Raw genomic sequence first — 23,544 nt, 5'->3', positions numbered from 1 at the left:
AAAAAAAAAAAAAAAAAAAAAAAAAAAAAAAAAAAAAAAAAATCAACTGGGCCCGGTAGCGCACACCTCTAGTCCCAGCTATTTGGGAAGCTGCGGCAGGAGGATGACTTGAGCCAGAAGTTTGAGGCTGCAGCGAGCTATGCTCGTGCCACTCTACTCCTGCTTGGGCAACAGAGTGAGATCCTGCCTGGAGACAAAGCAAAACAACAAAACAAGAATAAGCATGTTATTCTCTTGTTTAAAAAAACCCAGTCACTAAGGCAACCTACAAGACAAAGCCCCCAACACCATAATATGGAGTTAGCATCCTCCCCCTCTGCTTCCCACACATCTTTGAAGCCTTATTACTGATTGGTACATTACACCAACTCTCAGCCCCCTGGTCATGCAGTGGATCATCCTAGCTCTGCCCTCATTCCAAACATCTCCCTCCCAGAGAGTGCTGACTGGCTTCCTTCATCTGCCCAAATCCTGCCACCTTTGACTTCCTGTTCAAGGCCCACATTTCCCATGATTTGCCCCTAATTTATCTAGCTCAGAATAACTACTCTGTCCTATGAACTCCTACAGGATTTGGAGAACAACTGAGCCAGGCACTCAATCTCACACTACCTTGTGCTATCTCTTGGATGTTTTTGTTTGTTTTTATGTGTTTTTTTGTTTGTTTTTGGTTTGTTATCTCTCAAACTGTTCTACATTCTTTAATGTGTAGGTCATAAATCCTGAGAACCACAGGTTATCACTGTGTCATCCACAATGCATATTACAAACTGATTCATAAAGCAGGGCTTACTCCATAATTATTCAACTGAAATGGACATTTGGGAATCATGGATGGGGAAACAGCTCTCACAATCAACCCTGGAGGGTGATGGTAAATACTGCGTGTTCTAATATCAGCTCAGTTACGCATGTCTTCTGTGCATAAAATGTTTTTTCACTTGTATCTGAGATTTCCTGCCCCCCAAATGGGGGTAAGACTATTGACTCATTTATCAGGGGTCCTGTGAAGTACAGCGTTGTTTGTAAAGCATCTCTATTCTCTGATATACAGCAACATGAAGAGAACAGTGTCACTTTCCTCATGAAGTATGTTTAAGTCACGGATCTAAAATTTGAGAGAAGCAAAAGAAATCCAATAAATTTTAAACTTGACGAAGGTGACCTCTTGTCCTTGAACCAAGTGGTACTAATTTAGAACAGAAGAAAAAAATCCTTGTTTCTACCAGAGTTTATGTTTTCAATTCACTTATCCAAAGTTTTGCTATTTTTTTGTTGTTATTGTTTTTGAGGGGAAACTCATATATCCCACTAAGTTGATGAAATTCCCATATGTTATAGGAATAAAGTACATGATTTCCTCATCTAAACATCTTCCCAGAAAAGTAAGGGTTCATGTTAGAAATCAACACATTCCTATTCAATCCTAATTTACTGAACAAGCTAAACATCTGCTCCAGGCCAGGCACTGCTCTGGGGAAGCAGAGATGGCGAAGATGTACTCCCTGTCCTCAGGGTGTTCACATACTGGCCAGGTGAGCCCCTTGCGAATTACGATGCTCTCCACTGAGCGTAATGACAGAGGCGCAGCCAGGGGTAGCAGGGCCAGGGCAAGACTTTTCACGGGTCATCCAGGCATACTTCGCAGAGGAGATGGGCCTTGAATTCCGAGCTGGAGGCTAAGACAGGACTTTGCCAAGAACAGAGCCATTAGAGTTAGCGCATTCCCAGGGGAGAGGGAACAATTTTGGCAAGGGCACCTGGCATAAAAATACTGGCTTAGTGAAGAGAGGTGTGTATTAGCATATGGCTGCAAGGAAGGTTGTCTAGGGAGTAATAAGGAAGTATTACGTAAAAGTGGGTTTCGGGGGTCTTTAAGTTGCAGGAAAGGAATTTGGGCAGCAAGAATATTGAGTGTTGTGGGAAGTCAGGGAAGGGCAGGGAAGGGATTTGTGTAACCATTTGGACTTCCAAGGAGGAGACCTTTCTAGGGATGGATTTCTTTTTTTCTATGAGACAGAAATAAAAACCCACAGACTACAGTGGATGATTTATGCCAGTGTGTGGATTTCTATGTACATACTGTGCAAATGCAGCACTGTGCAACAGTAAGTGGAGCAGAAGCTAAGGGGCTTGCCTTCTAGAAATACTTGCCTTCTAGAAATTTGCGTGGTGTGAAGCAAAGACGGAGACTCTTAGAACACAACCTCTTACTGTGTGGCCGTGGCCAAATAACCTTTGAAGAGGGTCTTTATTCACACGTCGTAAAATGAGGGCAGTAAGACTTTCCCCTGTGTTGAGGTAATTGGCTATATAATGTATCTGGCTGACAAATTGGTTCCTAGTAAGTGACAGAAGTTAAAATATGAGGTCAAAATCTCAGTACTTGTTCATTTCTGTCTCCCCTTTTGCTGCAGACTGAACTTTCGTTGGAAGTAGATCCACGTGGTTAACAAAATGGCTTCCTTGTTTTTTCAAATTTTTTTTTTTTTTTTAAAAGGCTCACATTATGCCCACTTTGAAAATTAACCCCAGCGTGCAGTAACTGGCACGCTGTTTCTTCCAGTGTGGAAATGCACTCCTGCATGGCTGGTGGGTGTGCAGGTCAGAATTCTGTGGGCTAATTCCTTGCAGCACACACAGTTGTCCCTTAAGGAATTCTTCTCTATTTCCTTTTGAACACACCCGTGGATGTCATTCTGGGTGTGGCTGTTGGAAGTCTTGGGAAGAAAATGTCCTGTCCAACAGCTGCCTTCTCTGTAGGTCACCCAGGGTCTCCCCTCCCACGTCACCACTGCTCTCTCAATTTCTTGGGGTGACTTCTGGGTTTTCTATGAAGTGGGGGCCTTCCAGAGGCAACAGCCTCACACTGCGACACGATCTTCTTTTCTCCGATTCACCCAGGCATTTTTGGTGGGCTGAGTGTTGAGAATCAAAACATGTACACCCATATTAGTTTACTGTCTACACTAACGTCTATTTATTCTTCCACTGTCTTAACCAACCTGACATTGCTACTGCAGCTAACTCTTGCCCAGGAAGATTAAACTTATCAAACAACATTTTTGCTAATTTCAATGACTTCTCCAAAATTAACTTAAATCGACACTGAGCTACTCAGTTTACAATAAAGAACAGTGGACATTCTCTATTATACCTTAGGAGAGGTACACACCCCTCCTCAATGAGTGTATCATGAACACTAATTAATCCTAATCACCCTCCCTTTTTGAAAACCTGCCTTAAGCTAGACAATGAAAACCTCATAAATGTCCCTCCTTTGTCCCACCCTTTCCAAGATGAACCTAAGACAATCCAGGTAGTGTTCCCCTGACTGTGGTAAGCAGCAAGCTCATTTTTGCTTTATCACCAGCCTACTCTTGACTTTTGGGGAGCAGCATTTGGTAGCAGAAATGCCATCATGGCCAGGTCATTGTGGTTGCTTTGGTGTCCTGTGCTCACTGTTGAGTGCACGTCCCTTTGAGGACCGTGCAAGGCCATGTGCAAGGTAGTTAAAAGTGTTTGCCATGGATCTAGGTGCCAACAATGAGCAGTAGCATCATCTGGGGTAAGCCCTGTCTCTGTGTCTGTGAGTGGTGAGCTGAATGAATAATGGCTCCAGAGTTACTGCCAACTCCTTCTACCTTGTATGGCAAAAGGGACTTTGCAGATATAATTAGGCTTAGAGATCCTGGGGTGGAGAGATTGTTCTTGATTATCCAGAAGGACCCTAAATGTAATCACAAGTATCCTTATGAGAGAAGGCAGAGAGAGTAAAGGCAATGTGCAGATAGAAGCAGAGACTGGAGTTCATGCCCTTTGAAGACGGAGGAAGGGGCCACAAGCCAAGGAATGCAGTTGGCCAACAGAGGCTGAAAAGGCAAAGAAATGTGTCTCCTCTCAAGCCTCTAGAAGGAGCCAGCCCACACCTTCAGACACAGGAATGAGACTGACTTCCGGCTTCTGACCTCCAGAACTGCAGGTCACACCCAATACAGTTGTGTTGTTTCAAGCCAGCAGGTTTGTGCCGATTTGTTACAGCAGAAATTGGAAACAAATTATCTTTTTTTTTTTTTTTTTTTTTTTTTTACAACTTTAAAGAGCATTATAGACACAGGACCTATCTCCTAGGTTTTGTATGAAGGCTAAATGAGTTAATTTATGCAAAGCACTTGTATCAGTATCCAAGATATAATAAGCAGACAATAAATACTGATAATAGTTATTATAGGTCTTATATTATATTATAATACTGAGTATTATATTATGTCTATGAGGCTGCATATGGGCAGGGTGTCTGTCTGTCCCAAGTCTGGGAGGCAGTGGTTGGCACAGTGCTGAGTACCCCACAGGGCTTCCATGAGTATTTGCTGACAGTCAGGTCAATGGATGATGCACAGCTTTCTCTACCATGCCAGATACTCATCCCTTAAAATGCCTTGTTATTGAAAGAAAGCAATCGAAGAGGTGATTCTAAACAGTACAAAGCCCCGAAGTTATTTCTGTTTGGCTTTGAAATAGACTATGTAGAGTTAATGGCAGTAGAATTATCTTCCTCATTTTGTCTTAGTCTTACATAATTCATTTTTCCCTTGATAAGCAACCCAAAGTTGGAAGAAATAGCCTGGGTTTGTACTGAGTGGAAGGGGCCAAAGGAAGTGAGGAAGGGAAAGTCATCTATGAACACTTAGCAGAGACAGTGGAACAGTGTAGGCACTCAGATACTCTACCCTTAGACAGGAAGCAACCTGCAGGCCCTGTGTTATTCAGGGTTCTCCAGAAAAACAGAGCCTATGGAGACAGATAGGTGGATACAGAGACAGATAGATTTGTTTGTTTGTTCATTTACTTATTTATTGATTGAAATTTGTTCATATGATCAGAGGGGCTAGTGAGCCCTAAATTTGCAGGGCAGGTGAGAAGTCTGGAAATTCAGGTAAGGGTTGATCTTGCAGCCTTGAGTCCAGGTTCCACAGGGCAGCAGGTTGGCACCTTGGCAGGGTTTCTGTGCTGCAGTCTTGAGGCAGAATTGCTTCCTCTTTGGAACATGTCAGTCTCGGCTTTTGAGGCCTTCAACTGATTGGATGATCCACCCACATTAATTTATGATCACATTTTTAAAATAGCTTCACAGCAGCATTTAGACTAGGTTTGATCAAACAACTGGGCACCATAGCCGAGCCAAGTTGACACATAAAGTTAACCATCATAAGCTCCAAAATGCCTGAGAGGGAGCTCAGGTGTTTTTATATTCATCATTCTTCTGATGGCCCCATGAAAAGCCACCATAAAAAAATGAAAGACATAAACTTGGGGAAGCCAGAGAGAATTTTCTTTTCTTATTTATTTATTTATTATCATTATTTTTAGACAAAGTCTTACTCTGTCGCTCAGGCTGAAGTGCAAATGAGCAATCATGGCTCACTGCACCCTTGATATCCTGGTCTCAGGAGATCCTCCCACCTCAGCCTCCTGATTAGCTGAGACTACAGGTGCACACCACCACACCCAGATAATTTTTTGGGGTTTTTTTTTTGGTAGAGACAAGGTCTTGCCATGTTGCCCAGGCTGGCCTTGAACTCCTGGCCTCAAGCCATCCTCCTGCCTCGGTCTCCCAAAGAGTCGGGATTGCAGGCATGAGCAACCGTGCCTGGCCAGATTGAATTTCCAAAACAATTCAGCACAAGTTTCCGTTACATATCTTATAGACAGTCAGCAAGTCCATCTTAAATACAGCCTAATTTATATTTTCAGATTTTTAAGATGTGCCTAACGATGTCCACATGGTGAATGCAGCGTGGCTGTTCTAAGCCAGCTTTGAGGGCGATATGCCCCTGTGCCCCACACATTAGCGAGGCTCACAGCAAGTTAGGTAGATGGGATCTGAGTCTTGATCAGCCATCAGCATGTGGACAGTGGCTATTTGTAAGGTTATGCTGGGTCAGTCTCAGTGGTTTAGCTGGAATTTTCTGTTCTTACTGTCCTCGTCTGTGTAATACCTGGTTCATTGGTTGTGTCTCAAATGTGTTAATAGTTACAAATAATGTCTGAGCATGTATAAAAACATGGGCTTTTCTTCCAGTATTTTTTTTCTGTCAATATTTTCTACTTTATTTCAGGCAAGTTCTCTTCCTACTCTTTCTTAGTGAGGCATTTCATAAAATCTCATTTTGATCCTATATCTCTTTTCTCAATTTTGGAAAATTCTGATAGATTTCCTGAAGATCCAAATTGTGCCAGGCCACAGTGCTTTGCCCTTGTTTCTTAGGATGTCTGATTAAGGAAAAATAGTCCCCAAGGCAGGTTTCCAGAATTCTGCCTTCACATGGTGTTGTAAGGAAATCTATTTCTCCTTTGCACAATAAGAGAAGCTTCCCATGACTGACTGTAATCCCTATAGGAACAGCTAGGAGGCTTGACCAGCATTGTACTAGCCAACTCGTCACTGGATATTGTATTACATGATACATATTATGTTGTAGCCCACTTCCATTACGTCTTAGCAATAGGAGCCATATTTGCTATTATAGGGGGCTTTATTCACTGATTCCCTCTATTTTCAGGCTAAATACTCAACCAAACCTATGCTAAAGCTCATTTTGCTATTGTATTTATAGGTCTCAATTTAACTTTTTTCCCACAACATTTCCTTGGCCTTTCTGGCATGCCTCGACGCTACTCTGATTATCCCGACACATACACCACATGAAATATTATCTCATCTGTAGGCTCATTTATTTCCCTGACGGCAGTAATTCTAATAATTTTCATGATCTGAGAAGTCTTCACTTCAAAATGAAAGGTTCTAATAATTGAACAACCATCTACAAACTTAGAATGACTGTATCGCTGTCTCCCACCCTATCACACATTTGAAGCACCAACCTACATGGAAACCTAAATGAAAAAGGAAGGAATCGAACCCCCAAAGACTGGTTTCAAGCCAATCCCATAACCTCTATGACTTTTTTGACATTAGTAAAATTATTTCATAACTTTGTCAAAGTTAAGTTATAGGTTAAGCCCTATATATCTTAATGGCCCACTCAGTTGAAATAGACCTTCAAGATGCCACATCCCCTGTTATAGAAGAACTACTTACCTTCCATGACCATACCCTTATAATTATTTTTCTAATCAGTTCCTTACTTCTATACCGTATTTCTCTAATATTCACAACAAAACTGACTACTAACACCATACATGTCCAAGAAGTAGAAACCATCTGAACTATCTTCCCTGCCATCATCTTAGTCTTAATCACCCTGCCATCTCTACGCATCTTATATATAACAGACGAAATCAAGAACCTTCTCTCACCATTAAAACAATCGGACATCAATGGTATTGAAGCTACGAATATAGGGATTATGAAGAATTAAGCCTTGACTCTTATATACTTCCAACAACAGACGAAGGTGATCCTATGTTATATCAACACTTACTCTGATTCTTTGGTCACCCTGAAGTCTACATCCTCATCCTACCAGGCTTCAAGATGATTTCCCATGTCGTAACATATTATTCTGGAAAAAAATAGCCATTTGGATATATGGGCATGGTGTGAGCTATAATATCAATTGGTTTCTTAGGATTTATCTTATGGGCTCACCATATATTTACAGTAGGCATAGATGTATATACACGAGCCTACTTCACCTCTGCTACTATAATTATTACTTTTCCCACCGGCGTCAAAGTTTTGGCTGACTAGCTACACTTCACAGCAGCAATACCAAATGATGCCCTGCAATGCTCTGAGCCTTGGGATTTATTTTCCTTTTTACAGTAGGAGGCTTGACCAGCATTGTACTAGCCAGCTCATCATTGGATATTGTAATCACATGATACATATTATGTTGTAGCCCACTTCCATTACGTCTTATCAATAGAAGCCGTATTTGCTATTATAGGGGACTTTATTCACTGATTCCCTCTATTTTCAGGCCATATACTCAATCAAGCCTATACCAAAAGCTCATTTTGCTATTACATATTTTCTACATCTGACTGAACACGTGGTTTGAAACCATCTTTCATTTTATTTTTATTTATTTATTTATTTAGATGGAATCTTGCTCTTGTCGCCCAGGCTGGAGTGCAATGGCATGATCTCGGCTCACTGCAACCTCCGCCTCCCAAGTTCAAGCGATTCTCCTGCCTCAGCCTCCTGAGTCGCTGGGATTATAGGCGCCCACCACCACGCCCGGCTAATTTGTGCATTTTTAGTAGAGACGGGGTTTCGCCATGTTGGCCAGGCTGGCCTCGAACTCCTGACCTTGTGATCCACCCACCTCAGCCTCCCAAAGTGCTGGGATTACAGGCGTGAGCCACCATACCTGGCCTTGAAACCATCTTTCAAAATGTGGTCTTTTTGCAGTACAGCTGGGATGTCTCTGCCTTCCCCACTTCCCCACCATGCACCTGTGTAAAGGGGCAGCTTCTGTCTCACGGGTATAACAGATTTCTTCCCTGTGTCCCCTTTCTCTTCTGTCAGTGAGTCATGGGTGGCTGTCGGCTGGAGACCGCTCTCAGTGTCTCATGCACTGAATGCAACATGGACACAAACTTATGATAAAGCCAGATGGGGGACAGCAAGAGGTGAGCACCAGAAATTGCTTGAGCTAGGAGTCACCGGCTGGTAGTGGGTGAGGGACACGTGATAGGGACAGTTTAGCAGCTGGATCAGGGTGGAAAAGCAAACCCTGGCAGCTGAGCAGTGGCACAGACCTGCTTCTGTGGGGACAAGCGTCCACTGGCCCTGGCCAGGCTGGCCTCCAGGGGGCATTGTTGGAATATGCGATCACCCCAAAGCACTTCAGCTCGAAGAAGATCTAGGACACAGTTTGTTATTACCACCTCAGAGCATTTAGATGGGACATGATGGGTGGAATTGAAGCTAAAAACCCATCCACCATTTCTAGATAGTACAGTAAGCTCCTAATTTACAGAAATGCTTGGGAAATTGAGAATCATGATAAAATCCTCATCCCTCCTCCTCTTTTGACCAAATCTTTCTAAAATGCACAATTATAATTTCTTATCCTTTAGTACACAGTAATTATTTATATGTGGTATATACACTATGTAAATATAGTTCATGAAATCATTCTTTGGTGTTTGAAGACTTTCTAATTCATTACTTCATGCCAGACATCAATGACAACAGCACGCATGGAACAGGTACACATATGAGCTACCTACTAATATGCCCTGGATTTTGATTGTATTTTGTGAAAACTTTGGTATGGGTTATTTTTAAATGAATGTTTTCCCAAATTTTATGCTGAAACTGGAGTGCATCAAAATTAGCTTGGTCATAATCTTGTCAGTGATGTCATCCAGAGGCCATCAGGAACACACCTGTAGCCCAGCAAAGTTGAGGCCATCGACTGGCTCATCACAACAAGGAAGGCTGTGCACCACCGGGAGCCAGCAGCAGCTCAGCAGCAGCAGTCAGAGGGCCTTGGGAAAGACTTGGAGGGTTTGGCTTATGTGAGGTGATCTTGGGGAGAGTCAAGGAAACAGGTTGTGATGGATACTATTGAGTGTCAACTTGGTTGGATTGAAGGATGCAAAGGATTATTCCTCGGTGTGCCTGTAAGAGTGTTGCCAAAGGAGATTAACATTTGAGTCAGTGGACTGGCAGAGGCAGACCCACCCTCAAGCTGGGTGGTCACCATCTAATCAGCTGCCACAGCAGCTAAAATAAAGCAGGCAGAAGAAGTTGGAATGAGCAGACTTGCTGAGGCTTCCATCCTTCATCTTTCTCCCATGCTGGATGCTTCCTGCCCTTGAACATCAGACTCCAGGTTCCTCAGCTTTTGAACTCTTGGACTTACACAAGTGGTTTGCCAGGGGCTCCCAGGCCTTTAGCCACAGACTGAAGGCTGCGCTGTCAGCCTCTCTACCTTTGAAGTTTGGGACTCAGATGGCTTCTTGGCTCCTCAGCTTGCAGTCGGCCTATTGTGAGACTTCCCTTTGTGATCATGTGAGCCAATTCTCCTAATAAACTCCCCTTCATGTAGACATCTATCCTATTAATTCTGTCGCTTTAGAGAACCCTGACTAATACACAGGCCATGGTCAGATGGAGTGCTGTCTGGAGATGGGAGGAATTCTGTGATTGAATGTCTTAATTAATTGTCCTGGAAGGTGGGAGAAATGGAGTAAGGCTGGTGCTACAATTGGTGAAAAAGCAGCAGCTGCTCACATTCGCCAGGGGTGGGGGATGCCTAGGCATATTTGTGGTATTGACCACGTTCTTGTTTTCGTTTGTGACCAGACCAGATTACAGAGGGATATTGATTTGCCTTGCCCCCCGCCCCCACCATCACAGGGTGTCCCTGTCTGGGGTTGGTGCTCTGTGGCATTGCTTGTGTCCCTAGGAGTCCATCAAGGCAGAGCTGCAAGTACCAGATCAGCTTCCAGGTCTTCCAGGCTGCATGTCCCCCTCAATGTCCTGTAAGTTCTGATCTGGCAGGAACTGAATACTCAAGGGTTCACATTCTCTTAGCCTAGAGGTAGCTGCAATACTTATGAAAGGCATTTGGCTGATGTGTTCTCAAAGGAGAGGGAAGCTGTCTGTGTTTGTTACCTGTGGCTGCATAACAAATGACCACAGCCTAGTGACTTGGAATATCACACACCAGTTACCTCCACTCTCAGTAGGTCAGAAGTTCAAGCAGAGCCCAACTGTGGCCTCCGCTCTGGGTCTCAGCAGGCTACAATCGGGTCATTCAGGGCTGTGGTCCTGTCAAAGGCTCTCTTAGGTTGTTGGTGGTTGTAGGACGGAAGATCCTTTTTTGGGGGGCGGTCAGCTGGTGTATTAGTTCATTTTCACACTAATGATAAAGACATACCTGAGATGGGGTAATTTATAAGAAAAAAAAGAGGTTTAATGGAGTTAAGGAACCCAGTTCCACATGGCTGGGGAGGCCTCATCATCATGGTGGAAGGTAAAAGGCACGTCTTACATGGCAGCAGGCAAGAGAGAATGAGAGCCAAGCAAAAGGGCTTTCCCCTTATAAAACCATCAGATCTTGTGACATTTACTACCACGAGAACAGTATGGGGGAACCACCCCCATGATTCAATGATCTCCCACTGAGTCCTTCCCACAACACGTGGGAAATATGGGAGCTACAATTCAAGATGAGATTTGGATGGAGACACGGCCAAACCACATCAGCTGGGGACCACTCTCAGCATCCAGGGGCTCCCAAGGATCCTGCCATGTGGCCTCTCACAGTCCTTCCTACAGGACAGCAGCCTTCTTACACAAGTCAGCAAGAGGGAGTCTCTCTTGCCCCTACTTGCTAAGGCAGAATCTCACATCAGATGTAACCATCACATTTGCTGTATTCTATTATCTGGAATTATGTCACAAGCTCCTTTATGCTCAGAGGAGTGGATTATCCAAAACATAGATCACTGGGGAGGGGTGACCTTAGGTGTGTTTGCCACATCACCTAAGAGTATACGAAACATCTCTCTCATTTCTTCCATTTCTTGAGCTTTTAAAAAATTACTAAACGAATAAACAGACAATTTAGGTTGCATGAATGAATACAAAAAAGAACATATTATCATTCCTAATAATCACAATTTCTACCGCAAAGATGATCACTTGTAACGCTCACATGTATGTACTGGACCAGTTTTTATAAACCTTCCCAGCTATGGTCTACTGCTCAACAGGACTGATGACTCTTCAGACGTATGGTCTGGGACCAACCACATCCTTGCAGGCCACCAAGAGGAGGCATCCATCTCCGCAGACGAGAGACGAGCTCTGGGCTCCTTCTGCACCTCCACAGTGAAGGCCATTGCTCAACAGGGCGCATGGATTCCTGTGCTGCCCTAGATATGACATTTTTAAGTTTTTGACTTTTCACCCTGTAATGGGAGTTAAGGGCAGTGCTACTGGTATCTAGAAGGTATAGCCTAGGGACATTGCTAAATACCCTACAATACTGATCATGTGAGCCAATTCACCTAATAAATTCCCCTTCGTGTATACATCTATCCTATTGGTTCTGTCCCTTTAGAGAGCCCTGACTAATACACAGGCCATGGTCAGATGGAGTGCTGTCCAGAAATGGGTGTAATTCTGTGATTGTCTTAATTAATTGTCCTGGAAAGTGGGAGAAATGGAGTGAGGCTGGTGCTACAATTGGTGAAAATACACTTTGAAAAAAACACTTTGTGGCCTCTGAACACAAAGAATTGTCCCACCTAACATGTCAGTAGTGCCAGGATTGAGAACACTGGCTCCAACCTCGCACAAGTGTGTGAAGTTCAAGACACTGTGGAGGTTTTTCTCGTCTTGTTTTGTTGCTGTTTACAGAAGTGTTCTTTTCTCTCACCATCATACTTCCCAGTTCAGCCCAATGGAAATGGATTGAGAGAGTGAAAGTCACTGGTCTCAAAGAATCCACAGAATTCAGCATTTTGAAAATCACATAGCAATTTGGGGTAGGCATTCACATGCACTAATAAACCAGGCAAACATTCGACTCCCAGGACAAAGTGATGGAGAGCATTAGAAGGCTTGTTGAGCCTTAAGGAATAAGGGGAAAATCATGCTATGAAGTGCAGGACCAGCACAGACCCAGAGGAGGAGATTCAGCCTGGAGCCAGCAACCCGGCGCCTCCTTCTCCCCAGGACGCAGCGCTGGCTGAGCCCCCGATGTCCGTGGTCACACGTCCCAGGTCCTGAGAGCACTTCAAAGGTGGAGAGTTCTTTGGGAATTTTAGGACGCAGCACTTGAAGAGAGGTTTACCTAAACTTTCCTCCTGGGAGCCTGTGATCATTTGAAAGTAACAGTAGAAAGTTGTCAGGCTGAGCAAACAGTTTCAACAGGCACGTGGTGAGAATGGGAAGCATCCCTCCATTGCGAAATCGCGGGGACAGAGGAGGAATTCACGAGATCAGAGAACTGAGAAACTCCAGAGGCTTCTGGTTCACCGCCGTGATTCCACAGATGAGGATCAGAGGCAGAGGTGGAAGCTGGAATGGACAAGCCTGCCCACTCCTTGGCTCTCCATGGCTCTGTGCTCAGTCTGTTTCTGCAATTTGACATGAGGCCTGGCCCTCGGGAAAGCAGCGGGGCCTCATCTCCTCCCTGTGCTGCTCTGAGGTGGAGCCTTCTCAGGGTCAGCCCAGCTCTGGAGCGCCTCTCCAGCTGGGTCACCAAAGCTGTCTGGTCCCAGGGCGGTGCTGAGTGACAGGCACGCCAGCCAATCCAATCGGCCATTTCATACCTAATGCATGTGACTGATAAAGATTTAACGCCCTGTCTCCAAGACACAGGCTTTACACAAACAGCTTTAACGACCTCTTCACTTAGAGACCAGACTCCTTAGTGGTGGAACCTCAGGCATCCGTGCTGGATGTAAGAAAGCTCCTGTATATACGTGAACGGAGAAGTGTGTAGAAGAATAAATACTGTAATAGATAATAAAATGTATGTGTTTTTATTTATATGCTACTTTATCTTTCTCCCTCTCTCTGTATATATACATACATATAAAAATGTATTCATTCTATGGAAAACATGAAAGATGTAATATTCTTTACATCTGAAATTTTAATTAATGTATTTTTTCTGATCATATGAACACCACAAATATAATTTTATAATGTTTTTACTTAATAAGTCTTAAACATAAATATATACGGACAATATTGTAGTTTTTTTAAAAAAATCATATCATAATTAAAGTGGTTGTGAAACATTCCACTTTAATGTATCCCTCCTAATCCCTATGGTGGTACATTAAGTGAGGGTTTCTCGGCCTCGGTACCATGGGCAGTTTGGGTCAACCCATCCTTTTCGGGGACACTGTCCTGGCCACTGCAGGATGTGGCTTCACATTCTGGTCTCTGCCCACTGGGTGTCAGAAACATCCCTTCCCCTCAGCTGTGACAATCAACACTGTCACTAGACATTGCCAAATGTCCCCTGGAGGACAAAATCAACCTAGGTTGAGAACCAGTGACTTTTTTTTTTTTTTTTAACTATCATCATAAGGCAAAGCCACCTGAACTTCCTTGCTGATGTCTCTCCACTTCTATCTAATTCTATTCAGAGGGAAAATTCCTAGAAACGACACTGCTGTTGTGGAAAAGAGGTACTCGCTTGAGAACTTTGATATATATTTGCCAAATTTCTGTCGAAGTATCATTTTAAAAGTTAAAACACGACTTTCATACAAACACATACAGAGCAAATGTCAAAGATGTATTTCTCTAATGCAGTGCGACAGCCAGCAGGACAGTGAGGCTGCAGCAGCGTGGGGAAAGAGTGCAGAAAGAGGTCGCAGAAGCCTCAGAAGAAGGTCATTCGGTCATACAAGGACACCGTGGTGCTCGGGCTGCAGTCCCTTCCAAGTCTACAGGGCGTTGTTCCTTTGTGTCAACACCAGACAAGATTCATGGGCACTGCTGTCAGTGTTCTGTGTGTTAAAATACCAGGGACCCTCACATGGCTGTGGTAGATTCTGATCAATAGAAAATAGTAAGTCAAAGCAAAGGTAGTTACCCTTAATGAGAATGTGGAAAGACAGAGCCATCCTTTTGCCTATTTCCAAGTTTTGATTTATTTTTCTTACATTGTCTTCCTGAAATTTTAAAATTTACCCTCCCTTCAACTGACTCAGTCCCCATAACCAAACCAGCAGGAAGGATTATCACTCATTTTTATTATGCTCTATTGGACAGATAACTCATTATTTTGTTTCCATTTATTTAATTACCAGTGAGGTCAAATATATTTTCACATATTTATTGGCCATTTGTGTTTCAGTTTACCTTGCCTATTCCTGTATTTTGTCCATTTTCCTTTTGGGGAATTCAACTTTTTCTTATTCATTTACATCTGTATAACAGTAAGCATTTGTCTTTCATAAATGTTGCAAATAATTTTTTTTCCATTTTTCTTTGCCTTTTCATTTATGTTTTTCTTTAATATAGAAATTTATATGTAGTCAAATCCAGCAATTATTTTGTGCTTTCACTTCTGGGATTAGGTAGAAAAGTTCTTTCTTAACCCCGGGGATTAAATATTTATTTTATTATTATTTATTATTTTTTTTTTTTTTAGTGTATTTAGAGGTTATACTTAAATTTGTTTTCCATTTGAAATTTATTTTAAAATAAGATGAGTTGGTGATTAACTTTGTTTTTTCTTTTTACCAAAGACTTAGCAAGTTTTATAGACTTTGTTCTTGAGTAATTCATCTTTTTAAGTCATATTGCTCATATGTTAGTCCCTGCGTGTGAGAGGCCGTTTCTGGACTGTCTGCTCTGTTCCTTTGATCTCCTATTGTCTTGGCCCAAGGCCATACAATATCAATTCCTGTTGATTTATAATATACTTCTTTATCTGGCAGAGCAGGTCTTGTTTTAAATGCCACATCTTTTATTTGCAAGTAGACAAAGTGTTTATTTTTGTGGAATTTGGATAAGTTAAAAGGTGGGGTTTTTTTTTAAGGACAGTGAATTTTCATTCTCTTATCTAGCCAAATATTTTCCCACTAAAAATGCCTTTAACTTCTTAGTGAACATGTTGAGGATGTACATTTCCTCATGTATTGAAGGGCAGTGCCACTCACCTTAAATATTGTTACCAGAGCTCATTTTGTTTGCCCAGAGTGCCTGGAACATTGAGGTCCAAGGACAAAGGGGGGCGGCAGATGTCTGAAAGCTGGCAGAGAGCTCTGGGCCCTAGATGGGCTGCAGGGAGTCTCACAGCCCCACGTGATGGAAGGACCAGATCGCCTGCTACAGAGAGTCCGCAGATCTTCATTTGTTTGTTTGTTTTCATTAGCTTCTCAACCAGCGCCTCAAAGTGGGTTCCATGGACCACTCCATTTCCATGAGATTCAGCCGAGTGGCTGGAGGAGAGTGTTTTTTGGTTCAGGGAGGAAAAAAGTGCCAGGTAGGTTAATACTGAGCAAGTTCCTCCACTGCAGGACCTCTCAGGACCTTTCATCTCCGATATTCTGTGACTCTCCGAGAATGTGATGATTATTAGACCTTGGCATCCTGCTTCAAGAAACAACCACCAACATCTCAATGAATGCCCACCTTCCAAGCATTGCTCCCTGGGAAAGGCTGTTTTCCTGGTACTATATTTTTTCAAACAACATTGTGGTAAAAAAAGAAATGTCTCCAACAGTGAAAATGAGAATGACCGTAATTACTTATACTCATTGACGACAAGAGTAGGATTTATTCTACCTTTGGTGGCAACTTCTATTTTTATGAGAGTCTTCTAAGCATTTTCTTGACAGTCCTCGCCCCTTCCCAATGAGGCATGATGAACAGGCATTGCCACGCCGGTATGGTAAGGAAACCGAGGTTGAGCGTAGACGTTGTGTGGCCATGGCATCTGCTTAGAAGTCTTTATCTGTTAGCTCCAAAACAGAATTTGTAGTTTTCTTTTGCTATGTAAATGTTACCACAAACTTAATTACTGAAACCAATAACTGTTCATTAGTTCATAGATCTTACAGGTCAGAAGTCAGAGTGCAATGAGGCTGGATTTTCTGCTAAAGGTTTTGTGCAGTGAATTTGGGTGCTGGCTGGACATTTTTCATTTCTGGAGCCTCTGGGAAGAATCTGTTTCTGCCTCATGCAGGTTGTTGGCGGAATTCAGTTCCTCCTAGCTATAGGAATGAGAACTCCAGCTCTTAGAGGCCACCCACATTCCTTGCCACATGGGCCCTTCCACCTTCAAACCAGCAGTAGAGAATCTCCCTCATGTTGAATTCCCATCACCCTCAAATATCTTTCTTCAGGAAGAGCCTCATCACCTGATTAGATCAGGGCCACCCAGGAAAATCTCTGTATCCTGAAGTCAATTTATTGGATTCATCTTCAAGACTTTGATTTTATCTGCAAGATCTCTTCACAGCAGAACTTAGATTAGTAATTGATTTAATAACTGGGTGACAATTTGTGTATACTGGGGCCAGGGTAAAATGGAGACTTTCAGGGGCTATCTTAGAACTTTGCCTCCCTTGTTCACTTCATTCTCATTAGGGGCATCAGGACTGTACTTTCTTTAGATCTTTCCTGTGCTACTAGGATGATCCATGTGTGACTGGGGAATCAATGAGTCTGAACAGATTTGTTTTAGTGTGAGTAGAATGCATCCGAAGATGCCAATGAGGACAGCCTGGAAAAGTCTTTATGTCTGACAAAATGTGTTCCCTCCTGCCTGTCTCCTGTTCTAGAGATCAAAATAATTGGCATTGTTGGTAGAAAGTTACCATTTTATGCATGATTTTAAAAGGGTCCATTTTAGGCTTCCCTGTTGTCTGTGTTTGATATGGTGCTTGATATATTTGGGGCATTGAAATGACAAACAATCGTGGCACTGCTATTCTTGACAGGATGTTAATATAATTCACCTTTTGTTTGCCCTCAATGATAAATCAAAAGAAATGATCAACCCCAAATCCTCACACTGAGACATTTGGGTATGAATATCACATCCTTGCACCAGGTCATTGTATTCACCAGGCTGTAGCTGAATGCACTTTCTGAATTCTTGATGGCAAATTTATAAAAGTTCCTCCGTTTGTAAAGTTTTCAGTGAGAGCCCAGCAAGTAAAAATATTAGCCCCAGTGGGCTGCCTGGGGTGTATGTGGGTTGATTGCAGCTCTCCGTATTCAGGCAGAGTTGGGAAAGAGGTGCTGGAGAGATGCTGAGGGATTATCCGCTCAGCCTCCACCAGCCTCATCTCTGCAGGAACCGTTGGCTGTCCATTCTGACCTGAAGAAGCTGGATTTCCTGTTTCCATGTGAGGCGAGCGAAGCTATCTGGGGACTAGAGAGGAGCCCCACTGCATGGTTTCCTCTGCTGGGGGGCCTGGTCACCAACAGCCTCCCCTTCCCAGTTGTTCCCTCTGAGCTCTGAGGTCATAGACAAAGCCAAGCCCAGGGACAAGGGGCTGAGGCTCGTTTTTTCAGACAGATCATATTAATATCATTAAGCTGCCTGGTTTTAATTTTCGACCACTTCCCAACTGTCTACTTAGGAGTATTTAAAGCCAAACGCATTCATTCTTTCCACCATTTACTGGAGATTGGAGCCATTTAATGACTGTCCTGTGAGGAGGAAGGGTTACAGATCAGGAACAACCAGAGAGTGATGAGAAAGGAGAATTAGAAGTTGGAAGAGAAAGGCAAGATAATAAAAGTGTAATTTAAAACATCATACTTGCACAATTACCATGGTGGGTTGCTTAACAGGGAATCTAAATTTATCTCATTGCTGAGAGTCCGCTGTGAGAAATAAAATTTAAGAAAATCTGGGGGGCATCCCAGTTCTTCTCAACAACTATATCTAAGGGTTCAGTCCATGGGAAATAGAGCTCCAGGGGTATTTAAAGTGCTGCAGCCATGCTGCGCACCCCAGTAGGTCACCAGCCCTGTGCCAAGCTTTTGGGATCCAAGCTCAGTCACTGGACAGACCTTCTCCCGTAATCTTTGAGAGAGAGAAAGAGGCATGGGACTGGACTGCTCCCATCACAGTGTCTTCTTGTGTTAACAGGCTTTACATCTCAGAGCAAAGGGTGGTGGTGGCTGCTGAGGTCAGCTCTTCTGGACGTCTCCCTGCTTGCTTTCACCTGACACATAGATGCCCACATAGATGTCCCTTGGGGATCACCAACATTTCTTCCCTCCATCCACCTTGGCAATGCTGAAATCTTGCACTTCTCAGTAATCAGCTCTGCCACCCACTCCAACCTCACTGCAGGAGGCATCTCTGTGTCTGGAGTTCCCAGTGCTCCAGCTCAACCTGGAGACATCCTATTGGCTCTGTCCCTCTGCCTTCCTCCTTCTGGCCAGGCCAGTTCTGCCCCCAGACCACTGGAGAGGGGACCTCACCTGCCTTCCTGCTCTCCTTCCTGCCCTACCACCGGTGTCTAGTGTTCTCCCAACTGCGAGAAGAGGAGGTTTAAACCCTCAGGAACATTATGTTGTGCCCCTGTCAGGGTCCTCCAATGGCTTCCCACTATGCTTAAAGTAGAATGCAAATGTTCTGATGCCTGTAGGGCCCTGCATTGTTTGAAGACAGCCTCTTCCACTACTGCCTTCAAAACCAGACTCCTCTTTTCACTTACCAGGACTTTAGGGGCCTTTTCAGGTACTGGGCTTCTGTTTGGAGCACACAGCCTCCCCTCCAGATCTTCCCACACGAGGCACAGGTCTCTGTTCACATGCACTTCTGTGGAGAGGCCCTACATGGAATGGAAGTCTAGTAAGACAGCAGTCTCACCAGGTTGGCACAGGGCAATTGGTCAAATGTGTGGAAAATGAATAAAGATGGAGGTGAGTAACTTCCCTGATATTTCAGAAGGTTTCGCCATTTAAGCAAAGAACTAAGATAGGCTTTAGCTCCTAAGGTCAGTTTATTTTGTTAACAGTGGGCCAGGTTCCCTCTTCCAAGCAGTATAGGAGCTTCGGGAGGTGCACGGTCCCATATGAGGGTCATTAGCCATGTGCAGTGAATGAGACATACATTTAAATTAATTAGCATGAAATATAATGAAAAAAGACTCAGTTCCTCAGTCACATCCTCGACATTTCATTTCAAATGCTCCGTCGTCACATGTGGCTGGTGGCTGCCAATTGGGAAGTGCAGGTGTACAACGTTTTTGTCATTGTCACCAGTTTGATTGCACAGAGCTGTCATAAAATGTTGCTAAAGGCATTGTTATCCTCTCTTAAGAACTTCAGTCTGCTGGAAAAGGAAAAGTGAGTCAACACCATCTAATAAGTCCCTAGTAGATGTATGAATGGGTGCTAAGGATGCCCAGAGGCCAAAGAGGCCTGCAGTTGCTGACTTCTGAGCCAAGTCTTCAAGGAGGACCAGGAGTTATCAGGTAATGAAGAGTGTAGGAGATTAGAAGCTGACCCTATTAAGTATCTTGAAAGTAAATACAAATGTAAAAAGCATTCAGAACAAGATGTAAAGGTCTGAGTGTGTTTGTGTGTTTGCTTGCCCATTCTTCTCTCCTCTCTTCCCTACCAATTTTGTTTAAAATAAAAGAGCATGCCTCTTTTGTTCCTTGTTGAGATTGACATATATAAAAGTTTGTAACGGAAAAGTGCTGGGGAGCACTGGGCTAAGTTACACGGCATAACAGCAGCTTAACTTGCATTTGGGAGATAGAGATGGAGGAAGATTGTGTGAGGTGCTGTCTTAGTCCACGTGGCTAATATATAAAGAACAGAAATTTATTTTGTCATTGCACTAGGGTCTGGGAAGTCTAAGATCAAGGTTTGGTGTCTGATGAGGGCACAGTCTCTGATTCCAAGATGGGCTTTGTTGCTGCATCCTTAGGAGGGGAAAAGTGCTCTGTCCTCACTTGGTAGAAGGGACAGAAAGGCAAAAAGGGCCTTAAGCTCATTCTCTTCAGCCCTTTCATAAGGCACTAATCCATCATGAGGGTGGAACCCTCTTAATTACCTCCTAAAAGGCTCCACCTTCTACTTCCACCACAGTGGAGATTAAGTGTCAGTATTAATTTTGGATGGGACGCCATATTTTCATACAAATAAAAACTCTCAAGAGGGGAGTCAGAGTCTTAGATTTCTGTACATGAGACGCTCCTATGATAAGTAGTGGTTTCAGCGTTAGGATGGGGTTCATTAACAAACGGGTGCTTTGTGCACTCACAATGTTAATGGCTTTGCCTTCTCCCCTGGGGGAAGCTAACTTGGCATTCTCTCCGACTCACATGATGTCAGTTATTTCCTTGCCAGGGTAAATGGTTATCAGCCCACCTGATACTCAAGAGTTTCAACTCTCCACACTTTCCCTTGTGACTTTGCTTTCTGGTGTCCATGATTCAGTTCCCTAGTGGACAGGCAGGCAGGTGAAGTTTATGCAACCATTTCACATCCAGGTCTTTGTCCCTCTCCCTTCTCCCCCAGCACCTGGTAGAATGCTTCCCAGTAGCAGGCACATACCGTATGAGTACATGATGTTTCAAGTCACAAATGAATAGATGTTTTCCTGGTTGGAGGCCCCAGTGCTTGACTGGGCTTTGGTATTGCCCTTGTTATCCTAAGCCCCATTCCTGGGACTGTGGATAGTAGAGAAATAAGATACAGGACTTCCAGATTCCTTGAGAGGCTCCAGAAATAATCCTATGGATAGTTCTACTTGTATTTCCTAGAATCTGTGTGAGGAGGGGGTGGCAAAGGAGAGAAGAGAGGTGGTGGGCATGCTGAATAGACCTCTTGGAGTCAGTTGATGGAAGGAGAAAGGGAGTATGGCACTGATAAGAGACTCTGAAACTGCTCACCCAGAGCGCAAGTGGGAGGAACAACTACCTCCACATCCAACTCCCAGACGTGTCTGTGCTCATCATTAGAAAAATGCTGACAGTGGCAGCACATCTATACAGATAAGACGGCTTTTCCTTGCCCAGTCTGCGTGGGCCATTTTTCACAGCTTTTGGAGGCTGCAATTGCTGCCACCATATGTTGTGCTGGAGACGATGCAGCCAGCTGAGCCTCATGTGGAATAACTGTTGGCAGCTATGCCAACTTTAAATTGATATTAATGTCAAGCTTGCTTTTTATAGTTTTCCTAAAGGTTTTAACAACAATAGACCAAAGCAAGTTTCATGGTACCTGAACCTGAATCAGACTCACATTTTTCTGATGTGCATTTAATTCGGTTTTGGCACAGAGTCTGTTTTTCTTGGGTTTTACATCATTTATGAGGTTGCATGGATACACTCTAACAAAACATCATCCATAATCAAATGAGACTCACAGAAGAAAGAAGTGCATGCCAATTCCGACTAATCTTAGCCTTTATGGGAATAACTATTTGCTATAAATGATTAGCCAAACATCTGTGTCAACACTTTCTTAGCAGCAGATAGAGATGTTGTTAACCGCCACATTTACAATGATATTTCTAGCTCCATAGAGGGGGAAATGCTCTACCACAAACAAATCTGTCAACTAAGCCCTTCTAAGTAAAATCTACTCTACTAATTAACTGTAATAATGAAAGGCATGGATGTTAGCGTAGTGTGTGTGTGTGTGTGTGTGTGTGTGTGTGTGCATCTAAAAGTTTTGCCTTATTTCACACTAATCATTTTAATAAAATGACTCCAGTCACTCTTGTATCACCCTATGGGGTCATTTTAGGAAGAAAATGAATTTTTCCCCAATATACAGCGGCACATGGTCCTATCCCTCCTTTAATCCAGGCATCACCCATCATTTGCTGTGTTGAAAAGAGGCATATATATTCTTCAAGCATAGTTTATGTGATCAAGTATGGCAAAAGTTTAATAATTGAATCCATAGTAAAATATTTGTACAAGAGTCAACATCTGCACCTAATCGTTCCATACATACATGATGGTTTTGAGCTTATTGTGGGGGACATATTTCTTTTGGTGATTACAAACACACAGCTGCCAGAAAAATCTGCTGTTTTAAAGCACACTTTTGCTGCTGTGAGAGCATGGGGTGGGGACTGTGTGGGCTATGCTCTGGCAGGAATGTCTTCTCTTCTGTATGGAGTCTGGTGATCTGTTCATTTGGTTTTTATCTTCTGTCTGATGAGTGGATATTGAATGAAAATGAAATGAGATCTGCGCACATTGGTGGCTAGACAATTCATTTTCTCAAATTTAGGAACAGTCATAAGATGTAATTCATGAAAAACCCGGACACTGTTCATAACCTGGGGCAAGGCCGACACTTCTTTTCTGTGTTTTCCTGCACTGGCAAACTCAATGCAAATGGGCATTTCAATTATATCTGAATCAACTGAAAGCACCCATTGATGTTGGGATAAGTGACCGTCTCTGGCCGTCTCTGTTTTATCAGCTGCATCCTCTGTGGGCATGTGGGGCTTTCCAAAGCCCTCAGAGGAGGCCAACATGAAACCTTTGAGTCATCAGATCAGCTAGAGACAAATACCTTGAGTTTAATAAAATGAAGTTTGAAATAAAATGAGTTTTTCTTCTAAAATATCTGTCCCTGTTGAATTTGGCTTCCTGTTTTAGACCCCAAACTTTGGTATGGGAGAGCAAGGGACAGAAACAGAGGAGTGGAGATATTTCAGTCTTAGATTCCAGTGGCTCTTTGAATTAGTAATGGCAGTCGGATAGAATCCAGTTTCAGATGTGGTCTCATTCTGGATAAGCAGTTTTATCTTTTGTTTCCTTAAGCCTGCCTTTTACTTCGTAAAAGTTCACCTATGAGGCAAGTGATCGGGCAGTTAAACTAGAGAAAACAACTCAAGTACATGTAGGTAAGAATCTGTGCAAAAACTCCTTTTGAACTTCTGGGTTGCTCAGGAGAAAGCAGAGGTTTGTGGTAACTCCCACTACCTCCACATCACACCAACCTCAGCCTGGCACTCCGGATTTACCCCACGTGTGTCCAGTGAAAAGCCTTCGATTGTCCTGGTTTTCGTAAATTTAACTAGGAAAACAATGTATTACCTTTACTGAGAGGACAACGTAAACCAAATTCTTTTTTTTTTTTTT

General features: G+C 43.2%; 1 protein-coding gene, 1 long non-coding RNA gene and 1 pseudogene across 2 annotated transcripts in view; all 3 read left to right on the top strand.

Moving 5' to 3' along the window:
* The window catches only part of LOC108522887 (uncharacterized), a 34,755-nt gene extending 20,088 nt beyond the window's left edge, over window positions 1–14,667 (top strand). Inside the window, exon 4 of the long non-coding RNA XR_001883634.1 lies at window positions 14,264–14,667. This is a non-coding gene — a long non-coding RNA (uncharacterized LOC108522887). The remainder of the gene's footprint in view (window positions 1–14,263) is intronic.
* LOC108522885 (uncharacterized) lies at window positions 9,347–13,740 on the top strand. Its single transcript, XM_017863346.1, has 3 exons — window positions 9,347–9,991; window positions 10,286–10,464; window positions 12,384–13,740. The coding sequence occupies exons 1-3, from the start codon at window positions 9,782–9,784 to the stop codon at window positions 12,466–12,468; spliced, it is 474 nt and encodes a 157-aa protein (XP_017718835.1). The 5' UTR covers window positions 9,347–9,781; the 3' UTR covers window positions 12,469–13,740.
* Window positions 14,668–19,332: 4,665 nt separating the features above from the next.
* The window catches only part of LOC108522881 (dol-P-Man:Man(5)GlcNAc(2)-PP-Dol alpha-1,3-mannosyltransferase-like), a 36,243-nt pseudogene continuing 32,031 nt past the window's right edge, over window positions 19,333–23,544 (top strand).

Source organism: Rhinopithecus bieti, unplaced genomic scaffold (assembly GCF_001698545.2).
Source record: "Rhinopithecus bieti isolate Rb0 unplaced genomic scaffold, ASM169854v2 scaffold_68553, whole genome shotgun sequence".
Lineage (NCBI taxonomy): Eukaryota > Metazoa > Chordata > Mammalia > Primates > Cercopithecidae > Rhinopithecus > Rhinopithecus bieti.
The sequence above is the reverse complement of the archived record's forward strand: the minus strand, read 5'-3'. Positions and strand labels throughout refer to the sequence as shown.

What these genes read in the sequence shown, in the direction of transcription:
- LOC108522885 (XM_017863346.1), top strand. Translation starts at nt 9,782, where the DNA reads ATGCTTCCTGCCCTTGAACATCAGACTCCAGGTTCCTCAGCTTTTGAA. An exon ending in AGACTTCCCTTTGTGATCAT is followed by an intron (nt 9,992 to 10,285) that starts GTGAGCCAATTC and finishes GTTTGTGACCAG; the next exon opens with ACCAGATTACAGAGGGATAT. An exon ending in CATGTCCCCCTCAATGTCCT is followed by an intron (nt 10,465 to 12,383) that starts GTAAGTTCTGAT and finishes CATACTTCCCAG; the next exon opens with TTCAGCCCAATGGAAATGGA.